We start from the raw sequence: 27772 nt of genomic DNA, 5'->3' as shown, positions 1-27772 counted from the left end.
TCTTCGATCGCTATTCTTTATTATCAATCAGTTATCGGTTTCGGGCTAGCTGGCCATCTTCATATGATCTGAAGATGGGCAGCTAGCCCGAAACCGGTAATTGATTGATAATAAAGAATAGCGATCGAAGACTGAAACGCCATATTTTGTTTTCTTTTCTCCCAGTAACTCAGCGAAAAATCTTAACACAAGCTTTAAATAAAATTTAATTCTATCATTACTGAGGATGAGCAACCGGGGAATATGAATCACCCATAAGCTTCATCGTAAGTTGGCATTTATTGCAACACAACCAGTTAAAACACCAACAATTACGGTTTGCAATAGATTAGGTAGGTCACAGCTATACCACCAACAATTTACAGAAAACAGATTAAGTCTTGCAAATTTAGAAAATTCCACAGATAATAAGAGAATAAGTAGTTAAACTGGAGAACAATTTGGTTCAGATTTGGCTGGTATACATTGTAGCACCGAAATGCTTATCGACGGGATACATCGTAGAACACGGAGAACTAAGCCAGTCACGTGTTACGGGAAGCCAGACCAGTTATTTTAATTTGAGAGTGATATTTCAGTGGACTTACTTAAACGCTAAAGAAGACTGGATAAACTAACACCCATTAAAATCGACATACACGTTAAATCATGGAAATAGCAATGTACATAGGCTTCTAACACAGCTCTGTTTAATCCCTGAACAATTCAGCATATAAAAGGGGTTACAAACTGCTCTTAAAAACAGTCACTTTCCGATAACATTGGCCGTGTAAAACCCACTTAATAAACTCAACTACAATAGGTTAGTCTCTAAGCTATATAAAACTGTATATAGGATCAAAGGGTCCTAATGGACCACCGCTGGCCTAAAGCTAGCTTTAGGAATTAAATCCCTCACTAAAGCTGAGGCAAGTAGAGAAAGGGAAGACTGACCTCAACAAACTACTAAACTCGTTAATTGACCAGAACCCCCCCGCCCCCCCCCAAAAAAAAAATCGCATGTCAAAACCCCATTTCACAGGTGGGATAAGTTTTACATAATTTAAAGTATAAAATTGTTATTTAACTAATTAATTAAAATCTCATACAAAACTGGATAAACAAATTAGACAAATGCAAATTTAAGTTACATTTATCTTGGTTGCTTGTCGTGCATCGTGAGTGATATGGGAGTTGCTGGTTATCGACCAGGACTCAACCACAAGACAACAACTGAACCAACACTGAAATGAACCCAACAGCACACAGCGAAGAAACGCAAGAGAATACTAGAGCGTCTGATAGAAACAGTCAACAGTAGTAACTTCGACAATATATCCGGCTTATTGGATCACCGTTGTAGCGGAATGTGAATGTGAAACCACAGCTGAAGAAAGGTGTATGTTATGTCTTACACTGCTTGGTGCACACTCCGACGAATAGCTACCGGTTCCGAGAAACAGTCTTGCTTCCACACCAGCGAAATACAGGAAACAGAACTGACAGGATTTCCATAACGTCTTGAATCACACACCTCTATTCAGACCCAAAGCCAGCAACCTTACCGAGGTCACGTCCACTCTAGACATGGCGTCGACAACCGTCGCACTACTCGCCACAACTGCTCACTCCGGCCTTGCCGTTCACCCCCAGCTGCGCGTGCAACGAGCAACCGCTTCGCGCCAAGCACACAGCGCCCCCTTGCAATCGCTAGTTAACAAAAGATGGCGCTTGGGGCTAATTGAAATTAACGTTGCAAGCGACATTAAGAGACAGAGGAATCGAACTGTGAAGAACACAGTTCAGTAGGAATAAAGTTCCTCAATTTACTGCCCTCCAGGAAGGGCGTGGCGCGCAAATTTTACTCGGGACTGGGACCTGGCGGAACCCTGAGATGGGAAGTTCTGGAATATTTAGTGAGGGCTAGAACGCGTATCGGAAACACAGATTAGACACCGTAGGAGGTGGTGTCTTCATTGCAGTTGACAAAAATATTGTGTCTACTGAGGTCGAAGTAGAGTTTGATTGTTAAGTTATATGGACACGTTTAACACGACTAAGGGAAATAAAGTTGATTGTGGGGTGTTATTAACGGCCATCAGGTTCCACCGTGACAGTTCTAGAATCGTTCAGAGGGAGTTTACATTCTTTATCGCAGAAGAACCCGGATCATGCTACTTCAACCTACCTAGTATAGACTAGGATGTCTATGGATTCATTACAGGTGGTACAGACAAGCCGTCGTGTAAGTTACTTTTGAACGCATTATCCGAAAAATGTCTTGAGCAGCTAAATCGACAGCCAACGCGTAATGGCATTATTTTAGGTCTGGTAGCCACGACCAGACCAGACCTCAACGACGGTGTCAGTGTTGAGACAGGGATTAGTGATCATGATGTTGTCATTACAACTACGGTTACGAAAGTTAAAAAGTCGGTCAAGAAGGCTAAGAGAGTATTCCTACTAGAAAGAGCAGATAAACAGTTGTTAGCATCCCACTTAGTAAATGAATCGACCTCATTTACTTCCGGTACGATGGACGTGGAAGAATTATGGAAAACACATTCTAAATCACGCATTGGAGAAGTATGTGCCGGGAAAGTTGGTTGCGGACGGAAAAGACCCACCGTGGTTTAACAGCGCAAATCGGAGAATGCTCAGGAAGCAAAGGCAGTTCCACACGCGGTACAAGAAAGATCGGGAGAATGAGGACAGGCAGAAGTTAGTAGAGATTCGTGCTACTCTAAAAAGATCGATGCGCGGAGCATTCCACCACTACCACCGTCGTACCTTAGCAAAAGATCTTCCTGAAAACCAAAGGAAATTCTGGTCTTACGTAAAATCGGTAAGCGGGTCGAAGGCTTCCATCCAGTGACTCAATCATCAGTTTGGCATGGCAACGGAAGACAGCAAAACGAAAGTTGAAATTTTAAATTTAGGATTTGAGAAATCTTTCACGCAGGAGAATCGTATAAACATACCGCCGTTTGAGACTCGTGCAGAATCCCGTATGGAGGACATAGTGATAGACATCCCTCGGCTTGTGAAGCAGCTTAATTGGTTGAAAATAAATAAATCGCCAGGGCCTGATGGGATTCCTTTTCGGTTTTATAGAGAGTACTGTACTGCACTGGCTCCTTACTTAGCTTGCATTTATCGCGAATCTCTTGCCCAACGTGAAGTCCCGAGCGACTGGAAAAAAGCGCAGGTGACTCCTCTATATAAGAAGGGTAGAAGGAGGGATCCTCAAAATTACAGACCAATATCCTTAACATCGGTTTGTTGCAGGATTCTCGAACATATTCTCAGTTCGAATGTAATGAATTTCCTTGAGACAGAGAATTTGCTGTCCATGCATCAGCACGGCTTTAGAAACCATCGCTCCTGCGAAAAGCAAGTCGCCCTTTTTTTACATTATATCTTGCGAACCATGGATGAAGAGTATCAGACGGATGACATATTCCTTGAGTTCCGGAAAGCGTTTGATTCGGTGCCCCACTGCAGACTCCTAATTAAGGTACGAGTATATGGGATTGGTTCCCAAGTATGTGAGTGGCTAAAAGACTTCTTAAGTAATAGAACCCAGTATGTTGTCATCGATAATGAGTGTTCATTAGAGGTGAGGGTATCATCTGGAGCGCCCCAGGGAAGTGTGGTAGGTCCGCTGTTGTTTTCTGTCTACATAAATGATCTTTTGGATAGGGTGGATAGCAATGTGCGGCTGTTTACTGATGATGCTGTGGTGTACGGGAAGGTGTCGTCGTTGAATGACTGTAGGCGGATACAAGATGACTTGGACAGGATTTGTGATTGGTGTAAAGAATGGCCGCTAACTCTAAATATAGATAAACGTAAAATAATGGTGATGAATAGCAAAAAGAATCCTGTAATGTTTGAATACTTCATTAGTAGTGTAGCCTTTGGCAGAGTCACGTTGATTGAATATTCGGGTGTAACATTGCAGAGCCATATGAAGCGGGAGAAGCATGTAATGGCAGCTGTGGGGAAGGCGGATATTCGCCTTCGGTTCATTGGTAGAATTTTGGGAAGATGTGGTTCATCTGTTAAGGAGACCGCCTATAAAACACTAAAAAGACCTAGTCTTGAGTACTGCTCCATCGTTTTGGATCCCTATAAGGTCAGATTTAGGGAGGACATAGAAGCAATTCACAGGCGGGCTGCTAGATTTGTTACTGGTAGGTTTTATCATCACGCGAGTGTTACGGAAATGCTTCAGGGCCTGGGGTGGAAGTCTCTGGAGGAAAGGAGGCGTTCATTTCGTGAAACGCTACTGAGGAAATTTGGAGAACTAGCATTTGAGGCTGACTGCAGTACAATATTACTGGCCCCAACTTACAGTTCGCCGAAAGACCACAAAGATAAGATAAGAGACATTAGGGCTCTTGCAGAGACACATATGCAGCCATTTTTCCCTCGTTCGTTTGGGAGTGGAACAGGGCGAGAAGATGCTAATTGTGGTACGAGGTACCCTCCGCCACGCACCGTATGGTGGATTGCGGAGTATGAATATAGATGTAGATGTAGAAGTCTTTCCCTTTGAGCTCCAAATCACCGTAAAGCAACAATAGAAAAGCGGCAGATCTTGGATATTTGAGAATACTAGTAACACGTGCTTTCCACTTCACGTTACTTACAGCCTCTGGTATAATAGCGGTTTCCTGAGTCCTACCTTGGCAGCAGCCTCAGAGCCGGCGTAGAGCCTCCGCATGAGCTGCAGGGTCTCCGGCAGGTAACAGGGCGTGTAGTTGGTCCAGCCCTGAGGGGACGAAGGGTCGCGGCCCTCCCACCGCCCTTCCAGCGAGCACCGCCGCACGGCGAACTCTGCAAGTACAAAAATCACACACTGTCATTACTGAAAAAGTCTGAAATAGCTCACCGGACAAGATGTTAGTGACACCCGTAAAAGAGCACACTGGCCGCTCTGGAGAGCTGTCGATGGAGCAGCACTTATACCAGGCGGTCATGTGAGCAACGCAAATAGTGGCAGTAGAGGAGAGGAGTGTACGTGACAGTGGGTGGTGCAGGATCAGAGCAGCGACGTGAGTAGCCGTGGAGACGTCACAGAATGTCAGAAAGGACCTATCGTCTGTCTAAGAGTCAGTGACCACACCGTGAATGAAGCTGACTAATTTGTTGGCGAATGAACGCGAACAATCCATTTCGTCTATAAGGTAGCTGCAATGTAGTACATCGTAAGAACAGTGTTCGTAATAGGAATCTAATAAACAGAGATTGGACTTGAGTGTCACCCTTTGTAAACGAGAAACTGTTTCTAACCAGATACGAATTGCTAGCTACTGTCAGTGGTTACGAGTCCATCTTAACCAGACTTCATTAGTTTTTAATTCAATGAGGTCCTCTTTCATTTATTCTGCAACTTTTCTAATATCAATGTTAAAAGGGTTGCGAATTTGGCTAATTTTAGCTTCTGTTTTTTTAATAATGTGGGAAGTGACGATTGAATGCATCAGTCAACATTAGCAGATGGCTCATGGTGTTTGCCCTAATCGTGTGCTTTTAATGGGAACGCAATATAATTTCTCCAATAATTCCTTAATTTTTTCGCACCTGGAACAACTCTCTTCTGAGTTTGCATGTTCTTCACAGAATGTTACTTTCCGACAGCCAACCAACTTCTGCGCGAAAGACAAATGTCCCATACTCGGAGTACATTTCAGTCCACAGCGCGGACGTCAGATGTTGAATACCATTGGCCTTTCAGAATGACTGAAATTCTGCGGACATGAATTGTGGGTCATTGTCGGAAACAATAGTCTGTGGAAGAGCTTCAATGCAAAAGATAGCGGATAACGCTTGGATGGTGGCAGATGACGTCGTGGAAGACATCCGGGCAACAAAAGGAAAACTACTGAATGAATCTGCTACAACCAACCACCGAGCATTCCAGAATGGACCAGCACAATCGATGTGTAAGCGTTGCCAAGGGGAAGTGGCTTTTGGCCATGCAAAGAATTTCGGCGGTGGTGCTGATTGTTGTTCGGCACACACCATGCAACAAGAGCACATATTCCTAATCGCGACATCGATTCCGAACCAAGTACAGTACTGACGAGCAAGTTGTGGTACCACGACCCTGCACTGATCATTATCAGAAAGCAACAGCAAAACACTACGTCGTACAAAAAGTCTCTCCTTGTTAGGAAAAAATCGGCGAACCAACGGATCCCCGATCCGTGACTTTGACAAGGCCAATGCGTAGCAACAAAACGCAGAACGGAGCAAGGACAGAGTCGGCAGCTGTGACAATAGCTACACGATGAAAATCAATCGGAAACCGTTCGACCACGTCATCGGTTTCCGCATCAATGAACATGCAAGCAAGTTCGGAGGAATCGAATGCCCTATCCTCAGCAACAGCAAGCGGGACAACGCAACAGCGTTTCTGTGCTTAGCAATGGACAGATACAAGATATCGTAACGGTACTGGGAGAGGAAAATAGACCATCGAATGAATTTCTGCCCTGTACGTGGAGGTATAGGCTTGGTCGGATGAAAACGCCATGTCAAAGGTTTGTGGTCTGTGATTACGGTAAAGTGACGACCATACAAGAAATCAAGAAACTTTGTACACCAAATACTAGAGCCAATGCTTCTTTCTCGATCTGTGAATAATTTCTTTGAGCAGACGCGAGAAATTTGGACGCAAAGGCAATAGGGCGATCGTGCGATCCATCTTTGTGCGCAAGCACAGCACCGATCCCGAAATCCGATGCATCCACCACCAACAAGAGGGGCTTTGGGGATCGAATGGCGTAAGGCAAGTATTGGAAAGCAACGCTGATTTCAACCGGCGAAAGGCGCGTTCGCATTCCGTCGTCCAGACGAATGGAATACCCTTGCGGCGTAAGCGATGAAGCGGAGCTGAAATGGAAGAGGCATGCGGCACATATTTATGGTAATAGTTGATTTTTCCCAGCACACTCTGTAGCTGCTTCAAATTCTGCGGCGACGGCAAGTCTTGTGTGGCACGAAGGTGCGTGGGACTGGGATGTATGCCTTGGGCATTTGAGTACATGTCCCAAGTATGGCAAGTCCCGAGCAAAAAACACACATTTGTCCTTCCGCAAGCGAATACCATTTTGTCGCAAGACCTGAAATAATGTTATGAGATTGGCCAAATGTTCTTCTTCCGTCTTTCCGGAGATCACAATATCGTCCAGATAATTTGCTGCATTAGGGACCGACGCACGAACAGTTTGCAGATATTGCTGAAACAATGTAGGGGCGGATGCACACCCGAATGGCAGTCGTTTGAATCGATACAAACCAAGATGCGTGTTAACCACCAAAACGCGGTGGGATTCTTCGTCCACCGGTATTTGCAAGTACGCATCTGCGAGGTCCAAATTCGAAAAATATTTACTCCGGCACAGTTTGTCAAAAAGATCTTCCCGGCGGGGTTAAGGAAAAGTAGCAATCACTAGTTGTGTATTCACTGTTGCCTTGAAGTCCACTCAAAGTCTCAACTTTCCAGAAGGTTTTGCAAAATTACTAAGGGTGATGCCCAGAGAGAAGCCTGCACACGTTCAATTACACCTTGTGATTCCAAATCGTGTAATGTTTTTGCGACCCCATCACGCAATGCGTGGGGAACATTGCGCGCTCTGAAAAATTTCTGTTGCGCGTTTACTTTCAGTTCCAAATGTGCTTTATAGTCCTTAGCGCAACAGAGGCTCGGCGCAAAAATGTCTGCAAATTCTTCACATAGACGAGAATCACTGTTTGAAGGCACCGTCTGGTTCACTGATAGGACCTGATTTACTATAGACAAGTTAAACAACTGAAATAAATCGAAACCAAACAAATTCACTGTAGAAGAAGAACGAAGGACGTAAAATGACACAAGTTTTGTTTGTCCTCTGTATGTTGCAAGAAGGCTGGACTGTCCTAACACAGGGATCTCTCGACCTGAATAGCTATTTAACTTAACAGTAGCGGCACGCAACGGAGATGTGCCCAGCGGTTTGTAAGTGTCTTGATTGATCAGTGAAACTGCAGCTCCGGTATCGAGCTGGAATGGTATCACTTTGCCGTTAATGCCCTAGTCTACAAAAAGTTTATTGTCCTGCTGACGACAAGAGCGACTGTCTCGTGCAACGTGAGCTGAGACTGGTACATAATCACTTGCGACTTGACGGGAGTTCCGGCGATGTCGACGCACACTATTTTTGGGACGAACAGAGTCACTGTTAGAGAGATTGGCACTGCGCGGAGTGAAATGAACTACATGAATTTCCATGGGCGAAGTTTCGCGAGCCTGAGTATCCTTGGTTCGATTCCGATTCCGGCACGAAGTAAAGGGCCAGGAACGGTTTTGAGCTACCGATCTGAGCTTTTTCTGGCAAACACTCTGAACATGTCCTTTTTTATTACAATAAAAGCAGATAGCTTGGCGTGACGGGCAATTATCACGCGAATGTTTAGTAGCACACCGCAGGCATGATCTGATCAATGCATTTGCTTGCCGGCGCGGTACACGTGGCTTAGAGCCTGGTGGCAGCGGACGGGCTGTTTACTGCTCCGTGCAGCTCGCCCGGGGGGCCGGTTAACCTGACACACTGCTGGCGAAGTTTCAAATGCATCCTGAACAAAGTCTAGTGTGTCCTGCCGATCCAATATGTCCATCACTTGTTGAAGGTATGGATTTACAAGTTTCAAAATCTATTCCCGTATACGAACATCAGAAACGTTCTGTGCAATTGCATCACGTACCATAGTATCTGAATAACGGAGTCCACATTGACACTCAAAAAATGATTCAAATAGCTATGATCACTATGGGACTCAATTGCTGTGGACTTAGGACTACTTAAACCTAACTAACCTAAGGACATCACGCACATCCATGACGGAGCAGGACTCGAACCTGCAACCGTAGCAGTCGCGCTGTTCCGGACTGCGCGCCTAGAACCGCGAGACCACCCGCGGCCGGCATTGACACTCAAAAGCACAATCCCTAGTAAGACCTTGCAAGGTTGCAACCCACTCTCGATTAGCCTGACCTGCCGTACGTTTTGTACGAAAGAACTACATTGACTGATTCTTTGAAATATGCATCTAATACAGACAAAATTTCTTCGTAGAACAGAGTTGCTACGTCGCGTCGGAGAAATAATTTGACTATCACACGGTAAGTTTGGAAACTCGCCGAAAGAAAGGAGAAAAGGCTGCCGCTCGTTACCTTGAATTCTGTAGGCGGAGGGATGGAATCCAAATTGACGGGACCACTCCGTCCAACTATCCCGAGCAGCATGAAAAGGTCGAAAAGTGGATGCAACAGCGTGTTGTGGCTGCGTTAGCAGTGAAGCGGCGGCTGCAGCATCGTTTTGCATTGCACGTTGACCCTGGACGAGCTGTCCAAGGGCATCCAGTAATACCTGCGTCTGCGGATTCTGTAAGCGATAAAATTCGGACAGTACATCTAGAGATTGTGGCGAAGCCATTACACAAGGAAATCAGCGCAATATCGATAAGAACGCGGTTTTTCCTCGTCGCCATTGTTGTGGTTGGCAGGAGAGCCAATACCGTTTTACTAGAGGAGGCTGAAACGCACGCGATTTAGCTCATGCAGACTGGCGTGAGGTCTGGAACAGGACAAAGAGATTAGAATTTAGAAAAACGGACGTAGCTGGTGGAATACTTAACTTTAATCCATTAATGGTGAACGTCGCTCTTGACATTACATGATTCACAGTATCACTAGTAACTGATAATGGTGCCTTGCTAGTCGTAACAAACGACGTAGCTGAAGGCTATGCTAAACAATCGTCTCGGCAAATGAGTGCGTATTTAGTCAGTGAACCATCGCTAGCAAAGTCGGTTGTACAACTGGGCCGAGTGCTAGGAAGTCTCTTTAGGCCTGCCGTTTGGCGGCGCTCGGTCTGCAATCACTGATAGTGGCGACACGCGGGTCCGATGTATACTACCGGACCGCGGCCAATTTAAAGGCTACCACCTAGCAATTGTGGTGTCTGGCGGTGACACCACATAAACTACTGACGCCGTCCAACCACTAAGATGACAAGCGGAATTGGTGATACCTCCGAGCATGACTGATCGGCTTTGACGTCGGTCAGTTGCCCTCCACCCGGCCACGCACGCAAGGTAACAAAGGTTTAATGACTTAAAGCTAACGAAAATTTGAATTTTAAATCTTACTTGGACCACATTTAAGCTCTCGAGTACCACAGGCGGTTCTTGGACCACTGGTTGTGAACCATTGCTTTATAGGTATCAGCCGAAAAAGACGTGTTTTGTGCATGACTGTTCATAGCTGGTCACACGAGAGCAATACAGATAGCTGGGAAATCTGAAGATCACACCATCGTCTGTCATTGCTGATAAAAGTCAGATCAAATTATTTGTTAAGGTATTGGAGTCTGGGCGTACATTTATCGTCATAGCTTTTAGTGTTATGACACCACATAAACTACTGACGCCGTCCAACCACTAAGATGACAAGCGGAATTGGTGATACCTCCGAGCATGACTGATCGGCTTTGGCGTCGGTCAGTTGCCCTCCACCCGGCCACGCACGCAAGGTAACAAAGGTTTAATGACTTAAAGCTAACGAAAATTTGAATTTTAAATCTTACTTGGACCACATTTAAGCTCTCGAGTACCACAGGCGGTTCTTGGACCACTGGTTGTGAACCATTGCTTTATAGGTATCAGCTGAAAAAGACGTGTTTTGTGCATGACTGTTCATAGCTGGTCACACGAGAGCAATGCAGATAGCTGGGAAATCTTAAGATCACACCATCGTCTGTCATTGCTGATAAAAGTCAGATCAAATTATTTGTTAAGATATTGGAGTCTGGGCGTACATTTACCGTCATAGCTTTTAGTGTTATGATACATAGTCCATTGCGACCGGTTGCGTAGCGATGCTTAATCGCTTTGATAGTGTGTAGTCAAAAGTAGCTTCAAGTTGTTAACGGAGCTCTACAGTAATTACTTTAGCACAGCCGAAAAGTCAATCTGTATTAAAAGCATTCATCGACTTTATAGTGATTGTTAGGAAAGAAAATTGACTGTATATCAATAATACAGCACTGACGAGTGAACTGAAGCTACTGCTTTTATAAGTAAACATCCAAGTCAGACTGAGACATTATCGATTACAATAAAATAACAGAAGTAATTTTATTGCATGGTGTATCAGAGATGCATAAAATAAAGTGAATACGTTTAATCTTTTGCGGAATAAATCAGGAGATATGTAAAGAGTCAGAATTTGACACATACGAAATTAAAGTTTTGCATTTGTACACTGCTGTGCCATTACTATTGCATGGAAGTGAATCGTGGGTGGGGAACAAAAAGCAAGCAATACATACTTGTCGTATGAATGTCAGGTTTATAAGACATATGAATGGGTCTGAAAGGAGAGGCACTGTTAAAAATATTGCTATGAAATCAGTACCAATCGACAGAAACGGAAAAAAATTCAGAAGGAAAAGAGTTAAAGTTGTGTGTATATCTGCAAAAAATCGATCCTAGAACATTACCGATGGAATTACGGAAATACGTATAAAAAAGTGAACGTGAGCCGAGAAGACGGAGGAAAAATTGGACATGAAAAGCATAACCAAATAAACACAGGAAGTGAGCAAGAGTGTGACTCAGTGTCATTATCAGAGGCGAAGCTCAATTAGGAAAAGGTAGGAAGGAAAAATTGACTTCACTTTATGTACGGAAACATCTAGCAGTTCGCATGGACGAGTTTAGGGTAAAACTGGATATTAACTCAGGAGTTCCAACTGATGATGGTCGAAATAGAGAGGATATAAAATGTAGACTGGCGATGGCAAGAAAAGTTTTTCTGAAGAAGGGAAATTTGTTAACATTGAGTATTGATCTAAGCGTTGGGAAGTCTTTTCTGAGAGTATTGTTATGGAATGTAGTAGCCGTGAATGGATGTGAAACATGAACTAACTGAATAGAAGCTTTTTCAATTTTGTGCTACAGAAGAATGCTGAAGATTAGATGAGTAGATCACGTAAGTAATGAGGAGATACTGAACAGAATGGGAAGAAGATGAATTTGTGGCAAAACTTGACTAGAACAAGGGATCAGTTAGTAGGACAAGTTATGAGGCATCAACGGATCACCAATTTAATTCTGGAGGGAAGCGTGGAGGGTAAAAATCGTAGAGGTAGACCAAGTGACGAATAAACTAAGCAAATTCAGAACGACGTAGGTTGCTGTAGTTACTCGGAGACGAAGAGGCTTGCACAGGACAGAGTAGCATGGAGAGCTGCATCAAACCAGTCTTTGGATTGAAGACACAACAACAATAACAGTAGGCTTGGATTCAAAGCCAGCTCATATGGAATTAGGTTACAGTGTTTTAACTACTGCATCCCTCGATCCGTGTAGCCCTACTAAAACTCTAGCACATTGTGGTAGTGCCACGCTATCAGAAATCGGTGTTCGTCGGTCTTACAAAATAAATAATTTGAGAGAGCAGTGTTTAAAGGTGACTGTTTCACAGCTCCCTTAGTACTTGCGTGAGCCATCCCACCCGGAAAAGAAAAGCAACACCGAATGGAAGATGTTTGTTCGAAGTGAGCTGCTCTGGGCAACGACTTATGAGCCGTGTGCACTTCCATCGTTCCACGGCTCGTTTCCTGAGCGTCGTGTGGAGCCAATATACTTGGTAATCGACAGTGTCTGGGCGCGACCGGGCTCTAGCATCTCGTTGCTGTCTTTTATTGCTTCGCTTCTATTTCGTTTTTCCGCGGTTGTTCATGGTTGGTCTTTTATGAAGTTCTTTCGTTTGAACTCGCGCCCGTAGTGTACGATTGCGAGTTCTGTTTTTGGTGTACTTAGAAACCGTAGGTTGGTAACACGACCGACTCACGTGTTTACAGCAGCAGACTTTTTGGCCTGTACTATTTATAGGCGAGTGCGGTCACGCTGGGGCATATTGTCGCGCAGTGGCCTTCGTGTGTGCTCTGGTGACGTAGCCATCCTGCCTTCCGAGGACGGGTGTTATCGAGCCCGCACCTCTACACGTGGAGGAACGTCGGCCTGGTGGAGGCCCCTCTGTCCGCTCTTCACTGGTTGTCGGCGGGAGGCGGATGGCACTCCGGGAGCAGTTGGGCTGGGTCGGTGTCTGCCGGGACGGCTGGGCACGGCTCAGAATTGTGCACAGCAGTCCCGGACCGACGACGGAGTGCGCCGAGGGAAAGGAGAGAAGAAGTTAAGTGTGAATGTTTAAAGTTGATCGTCCTTTGGGATTGAGTTCATCCAGTCATCTTTCCCGCCTTGTGGCCATCGCTGTGGCAATCCCCTGTTCTGTTCACTGGTGCAGTTCTGACAGTGCAGATTCCTCCACGCATCGTTGCTAACCGGTGTAGTGGTGATTTTGGTAGTTATTTGTGTACGTTTGCACTTCTATGTTTTGGTAGTTCATCCTCCCACCCTGTGGTTGCAGAATTTCGGTTGGGGAGTTTTCTCCTTGTCTCCCGCGATCTAATGCTGTATTATTAAGGTTAATTCTAGTTCAGTCTAGTGTTCTGTTAATCCCAGGGTATATGTGTCTGCCATACTATTTGCTCTGTATTTATTCTTAGTAAGTTGCACTGACAGTAGTTGGGTTTCGAGCCCTGTCACGGAGCTGATAAGGGGTCACATTGGTTTCGGCTTGTCACTTGGAGGGTGTTGCCTTAGAGGTTTGTTAACATTGGCATGGTAGCGTTGTCTAGCGCTACTGGGGCCTAGAGAAGAACATTGTGCTGGTTAGGGAATGTTGTTACACGTTGTTTTTTTCATTTCGATAACTATATTTGTGAAGGCAACCGCATGAAGTAAGATCTTTCCTGCAACTATGCTGGATCTTGAGTTCTTGGGATTTTTGGTTTAGTTTTGATCCCGACTACTTGGGTATCAGGAATATGGAATTGTATTGTTAATGTTTGGCTTGAACAGTGGATACGCGGCTAGTTTAGTACCTGTGTAGCGGCATGGCGTCCTCGTGAAGGCGTGTCCGCTAGATTGCTACTGGGTCTCCTCAAAGTGTAATTTCCACCTTACCAAAACCCCATTGTTAAAAAGGAGGAAGGAAAAACAACACTTTAGAAATACCTTCTATTTGCATTAACTACCGCACCTATCTCTTAAGTAAATATCTACTCAGTGATTAAGCTAATGGGAGCACCTATCCTAAAGCAACTAGCCCACTTCTGTTGTGGTGGCCCTCGTGCCTATTTTGGTCCGAGAGGACGAACAGGCTTACATGCTCCGTATTGAACATCTGATGTTGTTTTTGAGTGATTGTGGATTATTAAAATTGATTATAGTACAAACGTTTGTATTTTACCAACAGTGCTGATAAGTTATTAATGTGATTGTCTGGAACGTAATACGAAAGTTTTGGGGCCATAGGTTCTCCAGGTAGAAATTTTGAAGCCATGCTGTGTTGTGAATTCATGTATTTATGTTTTATATTCCAATGAGAATTTAAATGTGGTAAACCCACGCTCTGTGGTTAATAATTAAGGATTTAAGAGTGCGTTTACTTAGCGCGTACTTATGTGTTATTATTATTTTTAAACATTATAATAAGCGTTTCAGTTTCTTAAATTAAAGCCTTCCCAATTCGAAAGTGGTGGCCCTACCATTTATGGCAATTGTAAGCATCGAAGCAGGATTTACGTAGTTGGTGTTATGTACTGTAAGTTATGAATAAATTATTTATGTGTTTAATCATGTCTGATAAGCCAATTCCTTGGCCCCGTCCACACCTTGGTCGTAGTCTTTTAATATTAACTGATCAGACCACCGTTCCATCTTACAATTGTAAATTCACTTGTGGGTCTTCCGACTTACAATGCGGTACTCGGCCTGTAGGCTCTCGTATTCTACCAGTACTGTAGACCATTTTAATAGGTAAAGATGCTTGGCCTTCATCATTGGCGACACGAGAAAAATGCGAAACTACCAGTTTGAATTTCAAGTTTCTGATATTTACCTAAATGATGAACATTTTGATTGAAAAAATGAAATGGTTCAAATGCCTCTGAGCACTATGGGACTGAACATCTATGGTCATCAGTCCCCCAGAATTTAGAACAACTTAAACCTAACTAACCTAAGGGCAGCACACAACACCCAGCCATCGCGAGGCAGAGAAAATCCCTGGCCCCGCCGGGAATCGAACCCGGGAACCCGGGCGTGGGAAGCGAGAACGCTACCACACGACCGGAAAAATTAAATGTTTGATAGTAGAATATAACTATATTCTGCTCCGATAACTGCACCAAGGTATTTAAAAAAGGATAATAAAAACGGTCAGATGCAGTTAACAATATATTGTGATAGAAACCTAAGTGGGGAACCAAAAATTATGATGATCGTGTACTTTAGTAACATTACCAATACATAGGTCTCCGGCTGCACGAATTATTAGTTTATACTTCTTACTGGTTCACTGTTTATGTAATGAAAGTACACTGTAGGTTAGCGGCTATTGTGTCTATCATAAGCTCTCAAAATACATTCCGAATGGCACAATACTGACCACTGTAGTATAAAAAATGCTGCACAAACACCTCTACGATTGGAATTCATCAAAATTTCCTCGCGGACCTTTTACCTGGGAACGTCTACAAGGCACCCGTAATACAGTACATTTGGTTGCTAGGGAAAAGTTGGGCACTCATTGGCAACAATTTTTTGCTGGCTTTGCATCATTTCTTTTTTTATTAAAGTTACAATTGTTGATGCTTATCACTGATGAGCAGCCGGTTTGATGAGGAAGTAACAGTATTAATCCTGCCCCATATTCTTCATTTGATAACCAGTATTTTGAAAAGATAAACGGTGCAGTCATGGGTAACCTTCATCCAAACCGGTCACGAATAACTTAGTTATCAATATAAAGTGCTCTTCTCTGCAATTTTAAAATAGACGGAGCCCTGCAAACACGTCGGCGGCAAATAAATGGTCTGTATATACTTAAAGATTAACTGGGGACTCCATTCCCGAAAATATTATGTTCCCATGAAGTAGAAGACGAAAGGCAATCTTTTTAAAGAGGTCGAGTGAAGACGGATCGGTGTGAGGCCACCAAATGTATCGTTAGGCAACTCACACCGTTTAAACCTGCATGTGTCCAATTACCACTATCTATCTCTTAAACATTCTGTTCATATGATCCATGTAATGACGATGAGCTACACACTTGAAGATAGCATTCAGAGTGATTAAATTTAAAGTGTCTCAAAAACAATTAACAAACTTTGAATATTCTTGAAGATTTATTAATATCCCTTCCAACTTAATTTTGTTGTCATTCTTTTACCAAATTAATTAAGTTTGGTATCATACAGTTAAATAGAATGAATGTTATTTTATTAGTTATGTGGCACACATTCCATACAATTTCGATTCCTTAACAAACTCGCTGCACCATGTCATTGTTCAATCCGCGCTCTAAGTTCTGCTACACAAGCCGGTAAGGGCGGTGCAAATCTGGTGTCCCTGATGAATTTCTCTAAGGAAAAAAATCAGGAGTTGGCAGGTCCGGTGAACGTGAGAAGCTTGAAATCAGAGCACCTCCAGCATTCCATCCATGTACCTGGAAAGTGGTTGTTGAGAAATTCCTGGGCGTCAGTGCTGGACGTCGGGGAGATAGCAAGGCGGTTCGCCATTTGTGATGAAGCATACGCTGCGTTGAATGTCAGCCTCATTATTTACCAGAATTAAAAGGTTTTGCAGCATACCAAACAACACTCTTCCGGTGATTTTTTTTCTCTTTAGAAACAAAGGAAACGTAAACTTTGCTCTTGCTCGGTGTTTAAAAGACGTTAACTTTAGGGCTATCACGTTGTTGTTGTGGTCTTCAGTCCTGAGATTGGTTTGATGCAGCTCTCCATGCTACTCTATCCTGTGCAAGCTGCTTCATCTCCCAGTACCTACTGCAACCTACATCGTTCTGAATCTGGTTAGTGTATTCATCTCTTGGTCTCCCTCTACGACTTGTACCCTCCACGCTGCCCTCCAATACTAAATTGGTGATCCCTGGATGCCTCAATACATGTCCTACCAACCGATCCCTTCTTCTATTCAATTTGTGCCACAAACGTCTCTCCAATTCTATTTAATACCTCCTCATTAGTAATGTGATCTACCCATCTAATCTTCAGCAGCCGGCCGCGGTGGTCTCGCGGTTCTAGGCGTTGAGTCTTGAACCGCGCGACTGCTACGGTCGCAGGTTCGAATCCTGCCTCGGGCATGAATGTGTGTGATGTCCTTAGGTTGGTTAGGTTTAAGTAGTTCTAAGTTCTACGGGACTGATTTTAATTCCCGAATCCTATTCACCACCTACTAATTAGTTATGTGATCTACCCACCTAATCTTCAGCATTCTTCTATAGCACCGCATTTCAAAAGCTTCTATTCTCTTCTTGTCCAAACTATTTATCGTCCATATTTTACTACTACACATGGCTACACTCCATACAAATACTTTCAGAAATGACTTCCTGACACTTAAATCTATACTCGATGTTAACAAATTTCTCTTCTTCAGAAACGCTTTCGTTGCCATTGCCAGTCTACATTTTATATCCTCTCTACTTCGACCATCATCAGTTGTTTTGCTCCCCAAATACCAGAATTTCTTTACTGCTTTAAGTGTCTCATTTCCTAATCTAATTCCCTTAGTATCACCCGACTGCATTCCAATATCCTCGTTTAGCTTTTGTTGATGTTCATCTTATATCCACCTTTCAAGACACAAACCAATCCATTCAACTGCTCTTCCAAGTCCTTTGCTGTCTCTGACAGAATTACAATGTCATCAGCGAACCTCAAAGTTTTTATTTCTTCTCTATGGATTTTAATACCTACTCCGAATTTTTCTTTTGTTCCCTTCACTGCTTGCTCAATATACATATTGAATAACATCAGGTAGAGACTACAACCCTGTCTCACTCCCTTCCCAACCATTGCTTCCTTTTCATGTCCCTCGACTCTTACAACTGCCATCTGGTTCCTGTACAAATTGTAAATAGTCTTTCGCTCCCTGTATTTTACCCCTGCCACATTCAGAATTTGAAACAGCGTATTCGAGTCGACATTGTCAAAAGCTTTCTCTAAGTCTACAAATGCTAGAAACGTAGTTTTGCCTTTCCTTAATCTACGTTCTAAGATAAGTCGTAAGGTCAGTATTGTCTCATGTGTTCCAACATTTCTAAGGAATCCAAACTGATCTTCCCCGAGGTCGGCTTCTACCAGTTTTTCCATTCGTCTGTCAAGAATCCGCGTTAGAATTTTGCAGCCGTGATTTATTTAACTACCACAAACTGCCCAAATCCTATAGTTGTGTTTACTAACATTACCACTTAAATGAAAAGCCCACTCACCACCTCTGATAAAATTTTCGTCTTTATCCAATCGATGTGAAATTGCCCAAAGGTATTCTCTAGAACATAGGTGTGGACTATCACCCACCCTTTTAATGTTTACATTGATGCTATTCTTAACAAATGGAAATGTACAGCAAACAACGGTTTTTAGATACCGAGTGAGGAATAATGTACTTTTGAAACTTCCTGGCAGATTAAAACTGTGTGCCGGAACGAGACTCGAACTCGAGACCTGTGCCTTCCGCGGGCAAGTGCTCTACAAACGACACACGCGCCGTCCTCACAGCTTTACCTCTGCCAATACCTCGTCTCCTACCTTCCAAACTTTACAGAAGCGCTCCTGGGAGTACAGGTCCCGAGTTCGAGTCTCGGTCCAGCACACAGTTTTAATCCGCTGCAGAGTGAAAATTTCATTCTTTTGTTTGCTGGTAACAACTTTACTATTCAAAAGAATGAAGATGACCTCCGAAGATAAGTATACAAGTTGAGCGAAATTTGCAAAAAGTACAATTTTAAAATTTCTAGCAACTAAATAAAAATAATGGCATTCCGAGGAAAATATCCAGTCAGATCAAAAATTGGTTTGGATAATTCGGTTTTAAAACAAATGTCTCAAATCTCTTATTTAGGTTGTGCTATGTTTTGATTTGGTTCCTGATATTCAAGTTAGGTACACAAATTCCAAGCTGTCTATGATATCATTAGCATAACACTGGGTATAAAGTACAAAAAGAAACCATCATGAAATTCTATAAAGTAATGGCGGTTCCTGTGTTATCCTACGAACGCGGAAGCTGGTTGACCACAAAGAAACTATAAAATAAAATTCAAAATAGCAGATATGTCGTTTTAAGAAATACAAGGGGCTGGACAAGAAGACTTATGATTAGAAGCGAAGATATTAGAACAGAATTTACTATTTTCAGCATGACTGTAAATTCATTGAATTCAAAAATGTCGTGAGGACAGGAAACAACATCTCATTAGAATGCAAGGTCACATAATTCCTCAGAAGATCCTGAACTACAAGCCGAATGGGAAAACAGATATTGGAAGACCTAGAAAAAGTTCTTAATGATTTTGTTTGAGAGTTCGGAACAGGGAACAGCCTAATCCTTGAAAGGAAGATGATGTCATGCTAATGACGATGATGCTGATGTGCTGATGTTGACGTACTGAGGATGTCTTGAGGTTTACGAGAGCACTTAAGCCACTAAGAAATGGTACTCCTTATTGGATGATCTTCACGGCAACCAGTATGGTAATCACGGTTTGCTGTTGCCGCATACCTTGATTCTTCAAACCGAAACACACAGCGAGCGCCCTGGAAACCACTGAAGGCAGCTATCCTTGCCACAGCTGCGCATAGCGCTTGCGCTGCACTGTTATTCGTATTCTATGAAATGTCAAAATTGTAAGGTCCTTGCAGAAACACCCTGAGCAAGATATGAGATTAACAGAGCACTGCACGAAACGCTAGACCACACAACGAATGATGACTTTAAAGGCCAGTGGCCTTGACGGCGGCACTTCTGCGACCTGCGACCTGTGACAGCGATCATTAACAGCGATGTCAACGAAAGTTCCTGCCGGTGTCGAAAAGTTGTACAGGCTGAGGCAGCTACAACTGGCCGCCTAAATAAATCCAGAGCAACAAACTACACAATCTGATCAGAAGTATCCAGACACCTACTAGTGAACGTTATTTTGCGGGTATCAACCCTTCTCCTCATTGACAGTTTTAACTGTGCTGCGGATGCTTTCCATTCCTGGTGCCTGAATGTGTGTGTGTGCGAATTACAGGCCATTCATCCTGGGGACTAGAGCGATGTCTACATTCTAATTCATGTTCCATTGGGTTAAGGATGGTACTACAGGTAGGCGAGTACCTTTTGCGGAATGCTTTTATTAACGAAACATTGACTCACATATGGTGCTCTATGGCACAGTGCACTGTCGTGCTGATACATAAACTCCACTGTGTTCCCTTAGGTTTTACGCGGTACATAACTCAGTAAGATGTTTTGATATCCTTCTGTATTTAATGCTGTCTTAAGCACAAGAATGCGTTGTTGTGATCTTAAGTCCGAACACTGTTTTGATGCAGCTCTCCATGCTACCTTAGCCTATGCACGCCTCTTCATCTCCGAATATCTACTCATGCTACTGTAGCCTATGTACGCCTCTTCATCTCCGAATATCTACTGCAACCTACATAATCATCATCATCATCATCATCATCATCTCTTTGTCTCCCTCTACTATTCTTCACCCCCCTCCCCCCCCCCCCCCCACACACACACACTGCACTCCAGTACTAAAATGGTGACCTTTTGATGTCTCAGAACGTGCCCTATTGACTGATCCCTTCATTTTTCAAGTTGGTCCCTAAATTTTTCCCCCCACTTTTATTCAGAACCTCCTCATTAGTTATGTGATGAGCCCATCTAATCTTCAGCACTTTCCTGCAGCATCACGTTTTGGAAGCTTCTATTCTCTTCTTGTTTGAACTATTTATCGTTGAAGTTCCGCTTTTATACATGGCTACACTCCAGACAAATACCTTAAGGAAGGAATTCCAAATATTTATATGTTAACATACCTCTGTTTTTTACGAACACTTTTCTTGATATTGCCAGTTTACATTTTATATCGTCTCTACCTCGGCCGTCATAAGTTATTTTGCTACGCAAATAGCAAAACTCATCTACTACTTGCAATGTCTCGTCTCCTAATCTAATTTCCTCACCGTCACCTGATTTAATTCGACTACATCCCTTTATCCTTGTTTTGATTTTGTTGATGCTTATCTTGTATCCTTCTTTCAAGATACTGTCAATTCCGTTCAGCTGGTCTTCCAAGTCCTTTGGTGTCTCTGACAGAATTACAATGTCATCAGCAAACCTCAGGATTTTTCTTTCTTCCCCTTCGACTTTTTCTTTGGTTTCCTTTACAGTAGCTCTCGTGCGAACCTTGCAGAACTAGCACTCCTGAAAGAAAGGATATTGCGGAGACATGGCTTAGCCACAGTCTAGGGGATGTTTCCAGAATGAGATTTGAGGACGGGGCGTGAGTCATGCTTGGGTAGCTCAGTTGGTAGAGCACTTGCCCGCGAAAGGCAAAGGTCCCGAGTTCGCGTGTCGGTCTGTCACACAGTTTTAACCCCCCACGAAGTTTCATTTCAGCGCACACTCCGCTGCAGAGTGAAAATCTCATTCTGGAAACATTCCCTAGGCTGTGGCTAAGCCATGTCACCCCAATATCCTTTCTTTCAGGCGTGCTAGTTATGCAAGGTTCGCAGGAGAGCTTCTGTTAAGTTTGGAAGGTAGGAGAAGAAGTACTGGCAGAAACGGTGAGGAAGGGGCGTGAGTCGTGTTTGGGTGGCTCAGTTTCTCGCAGTCGGCTTTTGGCGACCGTGGTGTGCAGACCTCCGGCGTGTGCTGTGCGCTGCGGTCTGCTGCGCTCCGCTCGGTAAGTCAAGCGCCTTTTGCAGTAGTTAGCTGCGTTATTTAAGACTCTTGATGGATTCATATTAGGAGAGATGGATCAGCCTAATAGAAGAGACACGTTGAAATTTGTTTTTGACCAGAAAGGGCAGAGACCGAATTCGTTCGAAATTGAGACATGGTTAGAGGAAGGTGTAAAAATTTCGTTTGAGGATGTTATAGGTATTCACCCTCTAATTGTGAGTAGAGTTGTGTATGTCAAGCTTAAAAACACGGAATTGTGTGACAAAATTGTTGAATCTAGTGGCGGAACGTTTAAGTTCAAACATCACGAAGGCAATGTTAGTGAAGTTCGTGTTACGCATGCTGGCTTTGGAATATGGACTCCGTGATAGCCCCTTATGTGAGAATAATTAGCAATTTCGCAGAAAAGTGCTCTCCTGCTCACAAGTTACGCGTCTTGAATGGTATCAGGCAACTGCGAGTTGATTTACACAAGTACATACCCTCGTATATAAATGTTTGTGGTTATCGTGCTATAGTAATATATGATGGGCACCCAAGAACCTGCGCGTCTTGCGGTACAGGCCATGTCCGCTCGCAGTGTATACAACGCCGAGTGTCCCAGCTACCTGCGGGCGAAGCAGTGAGACCCCCAGCCATATCAAAGTTGCCCCTATGTTGCGGCAGCCACTGCACAACTCCATACGCGTCACGCTCCTGACGCTACTGGGGCGGTACTCCGCATGATGGAGCTCGCGACAATGAAGTGATGATGGAAGTCAGCGGCTCGACGGTGACAACACAACCAAAGAGTCAAGACAAAGAATGAAATATCTCTGTTCGAATAGAACAAGCCCCTGAACCGATTATAGTCCTTCAGAATCAGCAGTCTCCAGAAAACCACAAGGAGAGCAACCCATCAGTTGCTAGGGAACACGGCCGAGAGGAAGAAACCCAAGAGGCAATGGAAAACGTTGAAATCTCCCCAAGAGTCAGCCCTCCAAGGAAACATAAAAAGAGGAGACTAGCTCACAAGGCGCTGAACAACTGACACCGCCTTTGCGAGAAAGGGCAAAGCAGATTAGCACCAAACTGCATGGAAAACAGCATAGTAATTCGGTTCTGAGTATGCAGGCACCTGGGTAGAAACAGCTATGTACCACCTAATGCGTGAGAATAAGAGAGGAAACAGAAAAATACTGACAGAAGTTAAGTTACCTGATGGGACCAGTAACATAAAACAGAATGAAATTCAAAACGCTGTTCATAAATATATCTCAGACATGATGTCCACCAAACCTACCGTCGACGAGGCGCGGCGAGATTTTGTTAGAAACGTAACGGGACGAATTAGTCAGAGAAAGTAGAAAATCTCACGGCTGAAGTAGAAGAGGACGAATTGAAAGACGCAATAGCACAGCGTCCTCAAAATAAGCCTCCAGGAACTGATGGTATCCCCGTGGAATTCTACTAAGTGTTCTGGCCACAAATGAAAAGCAAGTTGCTATGTATGTACAACGAATTCATGAATGGAAATGTTGACGCTCCCAAAGAATTTCCTGAAGGGATCATAGTCCTAATTCCTAAAAACTCACTTAGCAAAGCAATGAAAACCTTCGCCCAGTAACATTACTCAACAGTGATTAAAAAATTATGGCCCGCGTTTTAGCAAGAAGAATAAAAATAGTTATTAACTCTGTAACTGGTCCGTATCAAACATGTGTAGGCAAAGAAAGAAACACCTATCAGGATGTATGCGAATATAGGGATATAATATCAACAGCAATGCCGAATAAAATGTGCTTTAGTGTCATTAGACTTCGAGAAGGAGTTAGACAGAGTACATCATAAGTATCTCCTCGGAATCATGGAAGTATAGGAATTCCCACCACGATTCGTGAGGATTATTCAACAAATTTAGAAAAACAGTGTAGCACGAAGAATGATCAACGGACAACTAAGTAGAGAGATTGAACTGACGGGATCCGTACGTCAACGTTGCACAATGTCAGTGGCCATTTTCACAATAGCAATGGAACCTCTCCTGGCGACACTCACGCATCACCTGCAAGGGTTGTATATAAAGGGCAAGAAAATAGTGTCCAACGCCTACGCAGATGATGTGGGCGTCCTGGTTATAAATGAAGATGAAGTGGCGAAAGCTCTTCAGATTTTACACACATATGAACTTGCTTCTGGCGCCAAACTAAATAAAAGGGGGCCATTCATCATGAACCTAGGCAGAGGAATTGGCATGCAAAGTCGGGGATAGCTGAGGGAAGTAGCCACATTGAAATGTTTGGGTAATGGGTTTAGGACCAACATCCAACACATTATTGCCGTCAGTTATACTTGCAAGCATACGAGCATCTGCACAAGGAAACAGTATGAGGCAACTGGGCGAGATACAGAAAACCTCACTAATAAATGTGTATATAACATCCAAACTTAACTATGTTGTCCAATCTTTCCCGATGCCATTAGAAACAGCCAGAAGAATTTTGTCCGCGATAGGAAGCTTTGTAAGCCAAGGAAACATTTTCAAAGTGAAGTTCAGTACTCTAACATTTCCAACAAGGGAAGTCGGTTTAAACCTCGTTGATGTCAGTTACAGGTCACGATCATTATATGTGTCGAATGTGCAAGCAATGGAAACAGACGCCCGACAGCTTAACGGCCTACTTGCTGAATGAAATTGCTCCAGCAAGCATGCAGCCGCCAATAGACGTGCACCACCTACCTGCTGGTCTTTGTCACCTAAAAACTTTTCTCGTTGAGTACAGTTATATCGAGGCTCTCAGAACAGCAGTTTACGAAAGCAAAGGACCTCTATACATATTTGATGAAAGCGAAGGAAGGAAATATTATTGAAAGATAATACCCCAACAACGACTGGTCTGCAATTTCGAAAAATATCCACGATCGGAATTTACCCTTTAAGGTGAAAGCAACTTGGTATAGTGCTGTCAACTACTTCAAAATTGTATGCTTTACATCTCACAAATTCCCCCTCGTGCGCGTCATGCAACCTTCTTGACACTGAAGAACACCGATTTGTGTGTGAAAGAGTAAGAGACATATGGCATATAGTTAAGCAGAAATTAGCGATCGTTAACAGAACATCTCCAACCGTTCTCACCGCCACAGATTTTCTGACCCAGACGCAGTGCCATATCCTAATACGAAAAGAAATGCTGAAACTGGCTAAACGGGCACACGCTGCACTATATCTTGAAGGCAGAAAATAAAAGCAAAGAAAATTACTGGGTGTATCTAACGACTCAGCACCATCATCTCATGCGGACAAAAGACTACAAAATATAATTACGCGTGCTTCATAAATAGAATCATGGAATAAAATTATACAAGAGAACGATAATAGACTAAGATTGGTACGAAATTCAGAGATGTCAGCCTTGCACGATTACAGATATCTGGAACCGGAATGTCTTCAATCCTTTCAAGAGACTGTGCAGAAAAGAAATCAAGTGGCAAGACGCACCGGACTACATCCTCATGAAGAAATTAGACATCAAATTTTATCTATTTTTTTAATTATCTTATGCCATACGCAGAGAAGTTTTTAAGTTCTGAAAAACGTTTTCAAGGGGATACAAGATTTTATGTTTGATTCATGAAATGAAAGACTTCACATTTAAGTTTACTTTGACATGCTTGTCTTTCCTTTAGCAACAGTAAGATTCATTTCCCTTAGTTAATATTAAGAAGAAATATTCATTCTCGTTTATGTTAGCAAAGGTAATTTAGGCATCCATCTTAACGAAAAAAATTAGGAAGCTGACAAAAAAAGTGGCCGAGCACTCCCAAAACCGTAAGAAAATGAGGAGTTGGCATCAAAAACAAAAAAAGTACGTAAGGCACTTGCCCGCGAAAGGCAAAGGTCCGGAGTTCGAGTCTCGGTCCGGCACACAGTTTTAATATGCCAGAAAATTTCATATTATGTTTAAGTAGTTCTAAGTTCTAGGGTACTGATGACCTCAGATGTTAACTCCCATAGTGCTCAGAGCCATTTGACCACGTGAACAATCAGACTGGAAGATCAAGAACGATGTGATCGGCTAAAAAATGGCGTAAGACAGAGTCTGATTGTTTCGCACCTACTGTTCAAACTGTTCGTCAAAGAAGCAATGACTGAAACAAAATAATAGCTCAAGAGTGGGATAAAAATTTAAAATCAAAGAATATCAGTCATAAGATTTGCTGAAGACATTGCTATCGTCAGTGAAAGTAAAGAATTACAGGATGTGTGGAATGGAATAAACACTCTGAGCACAGAACACGAAGTGAGAGTAAATCGAAGAAGGACAAAAGTAATGAGAAATTGAGAAGTAACGCAATTAAGAGAAGCGCGGAAAGGAACATGGAAATTGGGGATCACAAAGTGGACGAAGTGAAGGAATACCGCTACCCACGCCACGAAATAACATATGACGGGCAGAGCAAAAAGGACATAAAAAGGAGCATAGCGCTGGCAATAATGGCATCCCTAGCTTAGAGACGTATGTTGGTATCAAACATAGATCTTAATTTCAGAAAGAAATTTCTGAGAATGCACAAGCACAGCTTTGCATGGTAGTGAAACATGGACAGTCAGAAAACTAAAACGGAAGAGGATCGAAGCATTTTAGATGTAGTGTTCCAGAGTAATTTTGAAACTTAGAAGGACTGAACCAGGAGGTTCTCCGCAGGGTCGGCGAGAAAAGGAATGTATGGAAAACACAGACAAGAAGAAGGGACGGTATTTCACGATAACTGTTAAGACGTCAGAGATTAACTTGCATGGTACTAGAGGGATCTGCAGAGTGTAACAACTGCAGAGGATGACAGAGATTGGAATAAGTGAGGTCGTATGTTGCAAGTGCTACTTAGAAACAAAGACGAGGTGAGGAATTCGCGACGGGCCGCATCAAACCAGGATGAGAAAAGAAGAATGGATGACTGTTGGACATCTCCCCATCCAGTGACGGTACTACGTCGCGGCGCTGCTATGTTCTTAATATCTAATCAAGTTCTCCACACTTCAATGAACTTCTCTTCGAAAACTCATTCTAGTTACACAGAGACAATGACATAGTCTCACAAACGAACCAGCCAATATTTCTCATTTACTAAATATGCATGCGAATTCGATATACTTCCTGAACTCCATCTCCTCTCCAAATCTATATATCTCATCCTCCCCCCTAACTTCGTTGATTTATTTCTGCTCTCCATCTCTCTATCCATTACCTCCTTCTCCCACTTAATCTTCATTTCCTGCCCCTCCCCCCCTACCCCTCCTCTCTGTCCTTCTCATCCAACTAACCTTGTGCCTTGTTTATCGTTATTGGAACCGACACCTTGATTGGTATTTGAGGTCGGTTAATCAGTAAATCGGTTGGCATCATTGATATTCTAGAATACAAGAGATATATCTCCAGTTAGAGTATCTGTGAGGACAGTAGTTTCCAAGACAGCATTTCGCATACTTTCAATATGCGAACGCATAGGATTACGCAGTTACGGACGATTCAGTCATTAGAGGAGATGCGTTTCACTGTATCAAAGATGAACAAATGGTTATAGCTCCTCAGGTATACACTTCAGAGCTCAGAGTTGATCCTTGTTTTGCTACAGGCTACCACCTCTGGAAGTTGCCTAAGCAATAACAATGCCAGTACATTTGCTGCACTGTCTGAGGATTCAGAACGGTTTTCGGTTTTAACTGTCGATTCGTTCGTACAAGGACCCTTTTCAAGCCGCGGCAATTGGTTTACTGCCCGCGAGCTTTCGGCAGATATATCCTTTGCCACTGTCGAGTGGACGACTGTTGTGTGGTTGTTATTGCCGTGCTTATATAGACGCGCCGTCACTTGTGCTCGGTACCGCACCATGTGTGGTAATGTTTCGGCCGCGCGACCGCCCC

The 27772-nt window shown here is 43.3% G+C and overlaps 1 protein-coding gene across 1 annotated transcript in view; it reads right to left on the bottom strand.

Moving 5' to 3' along the window:
- LOC126334560 (PDF receptor-like) overlaps positions 1 to 27772 on the bottom strand; it is a 263538-nt gene that overhangs the window by 164020 nt on the left and 71746 nt on the right. Inside the window, exon 4 of the mRNA XM_049996938.1 lies at positions 4670 to 4821. Coding sequence (XP_049852895.1) covers positions 4670 to 4821 — 152 coding nt within the window. The remainder of the gene's footprint in view (positions 1 to 4669; positions 4822 to 27772) is intronic.

The sequence above is a fragment of the Schistocerca gregaria genome, chromosome 2 (genome assembly GCF_023897955.1).
Source record: "Schistocerca gregaria isolate iqSchGreg1 chromosome 2, iqSchGreg1.2, whole genome shotgun sequence".
In the NCBI taxonomy this organism is placed as follows: Eukaryota; Metazoa; Arthropoda; class Insecta; order Orthoptera; family Acrididae; genus Schistocerca; species Schistocerca gregaria.
The sequence above is the reverse complement of the archived record's forward strand: the minus strand, read 5'-3'. Positions and strand labels throughout refer to the sequence as shown.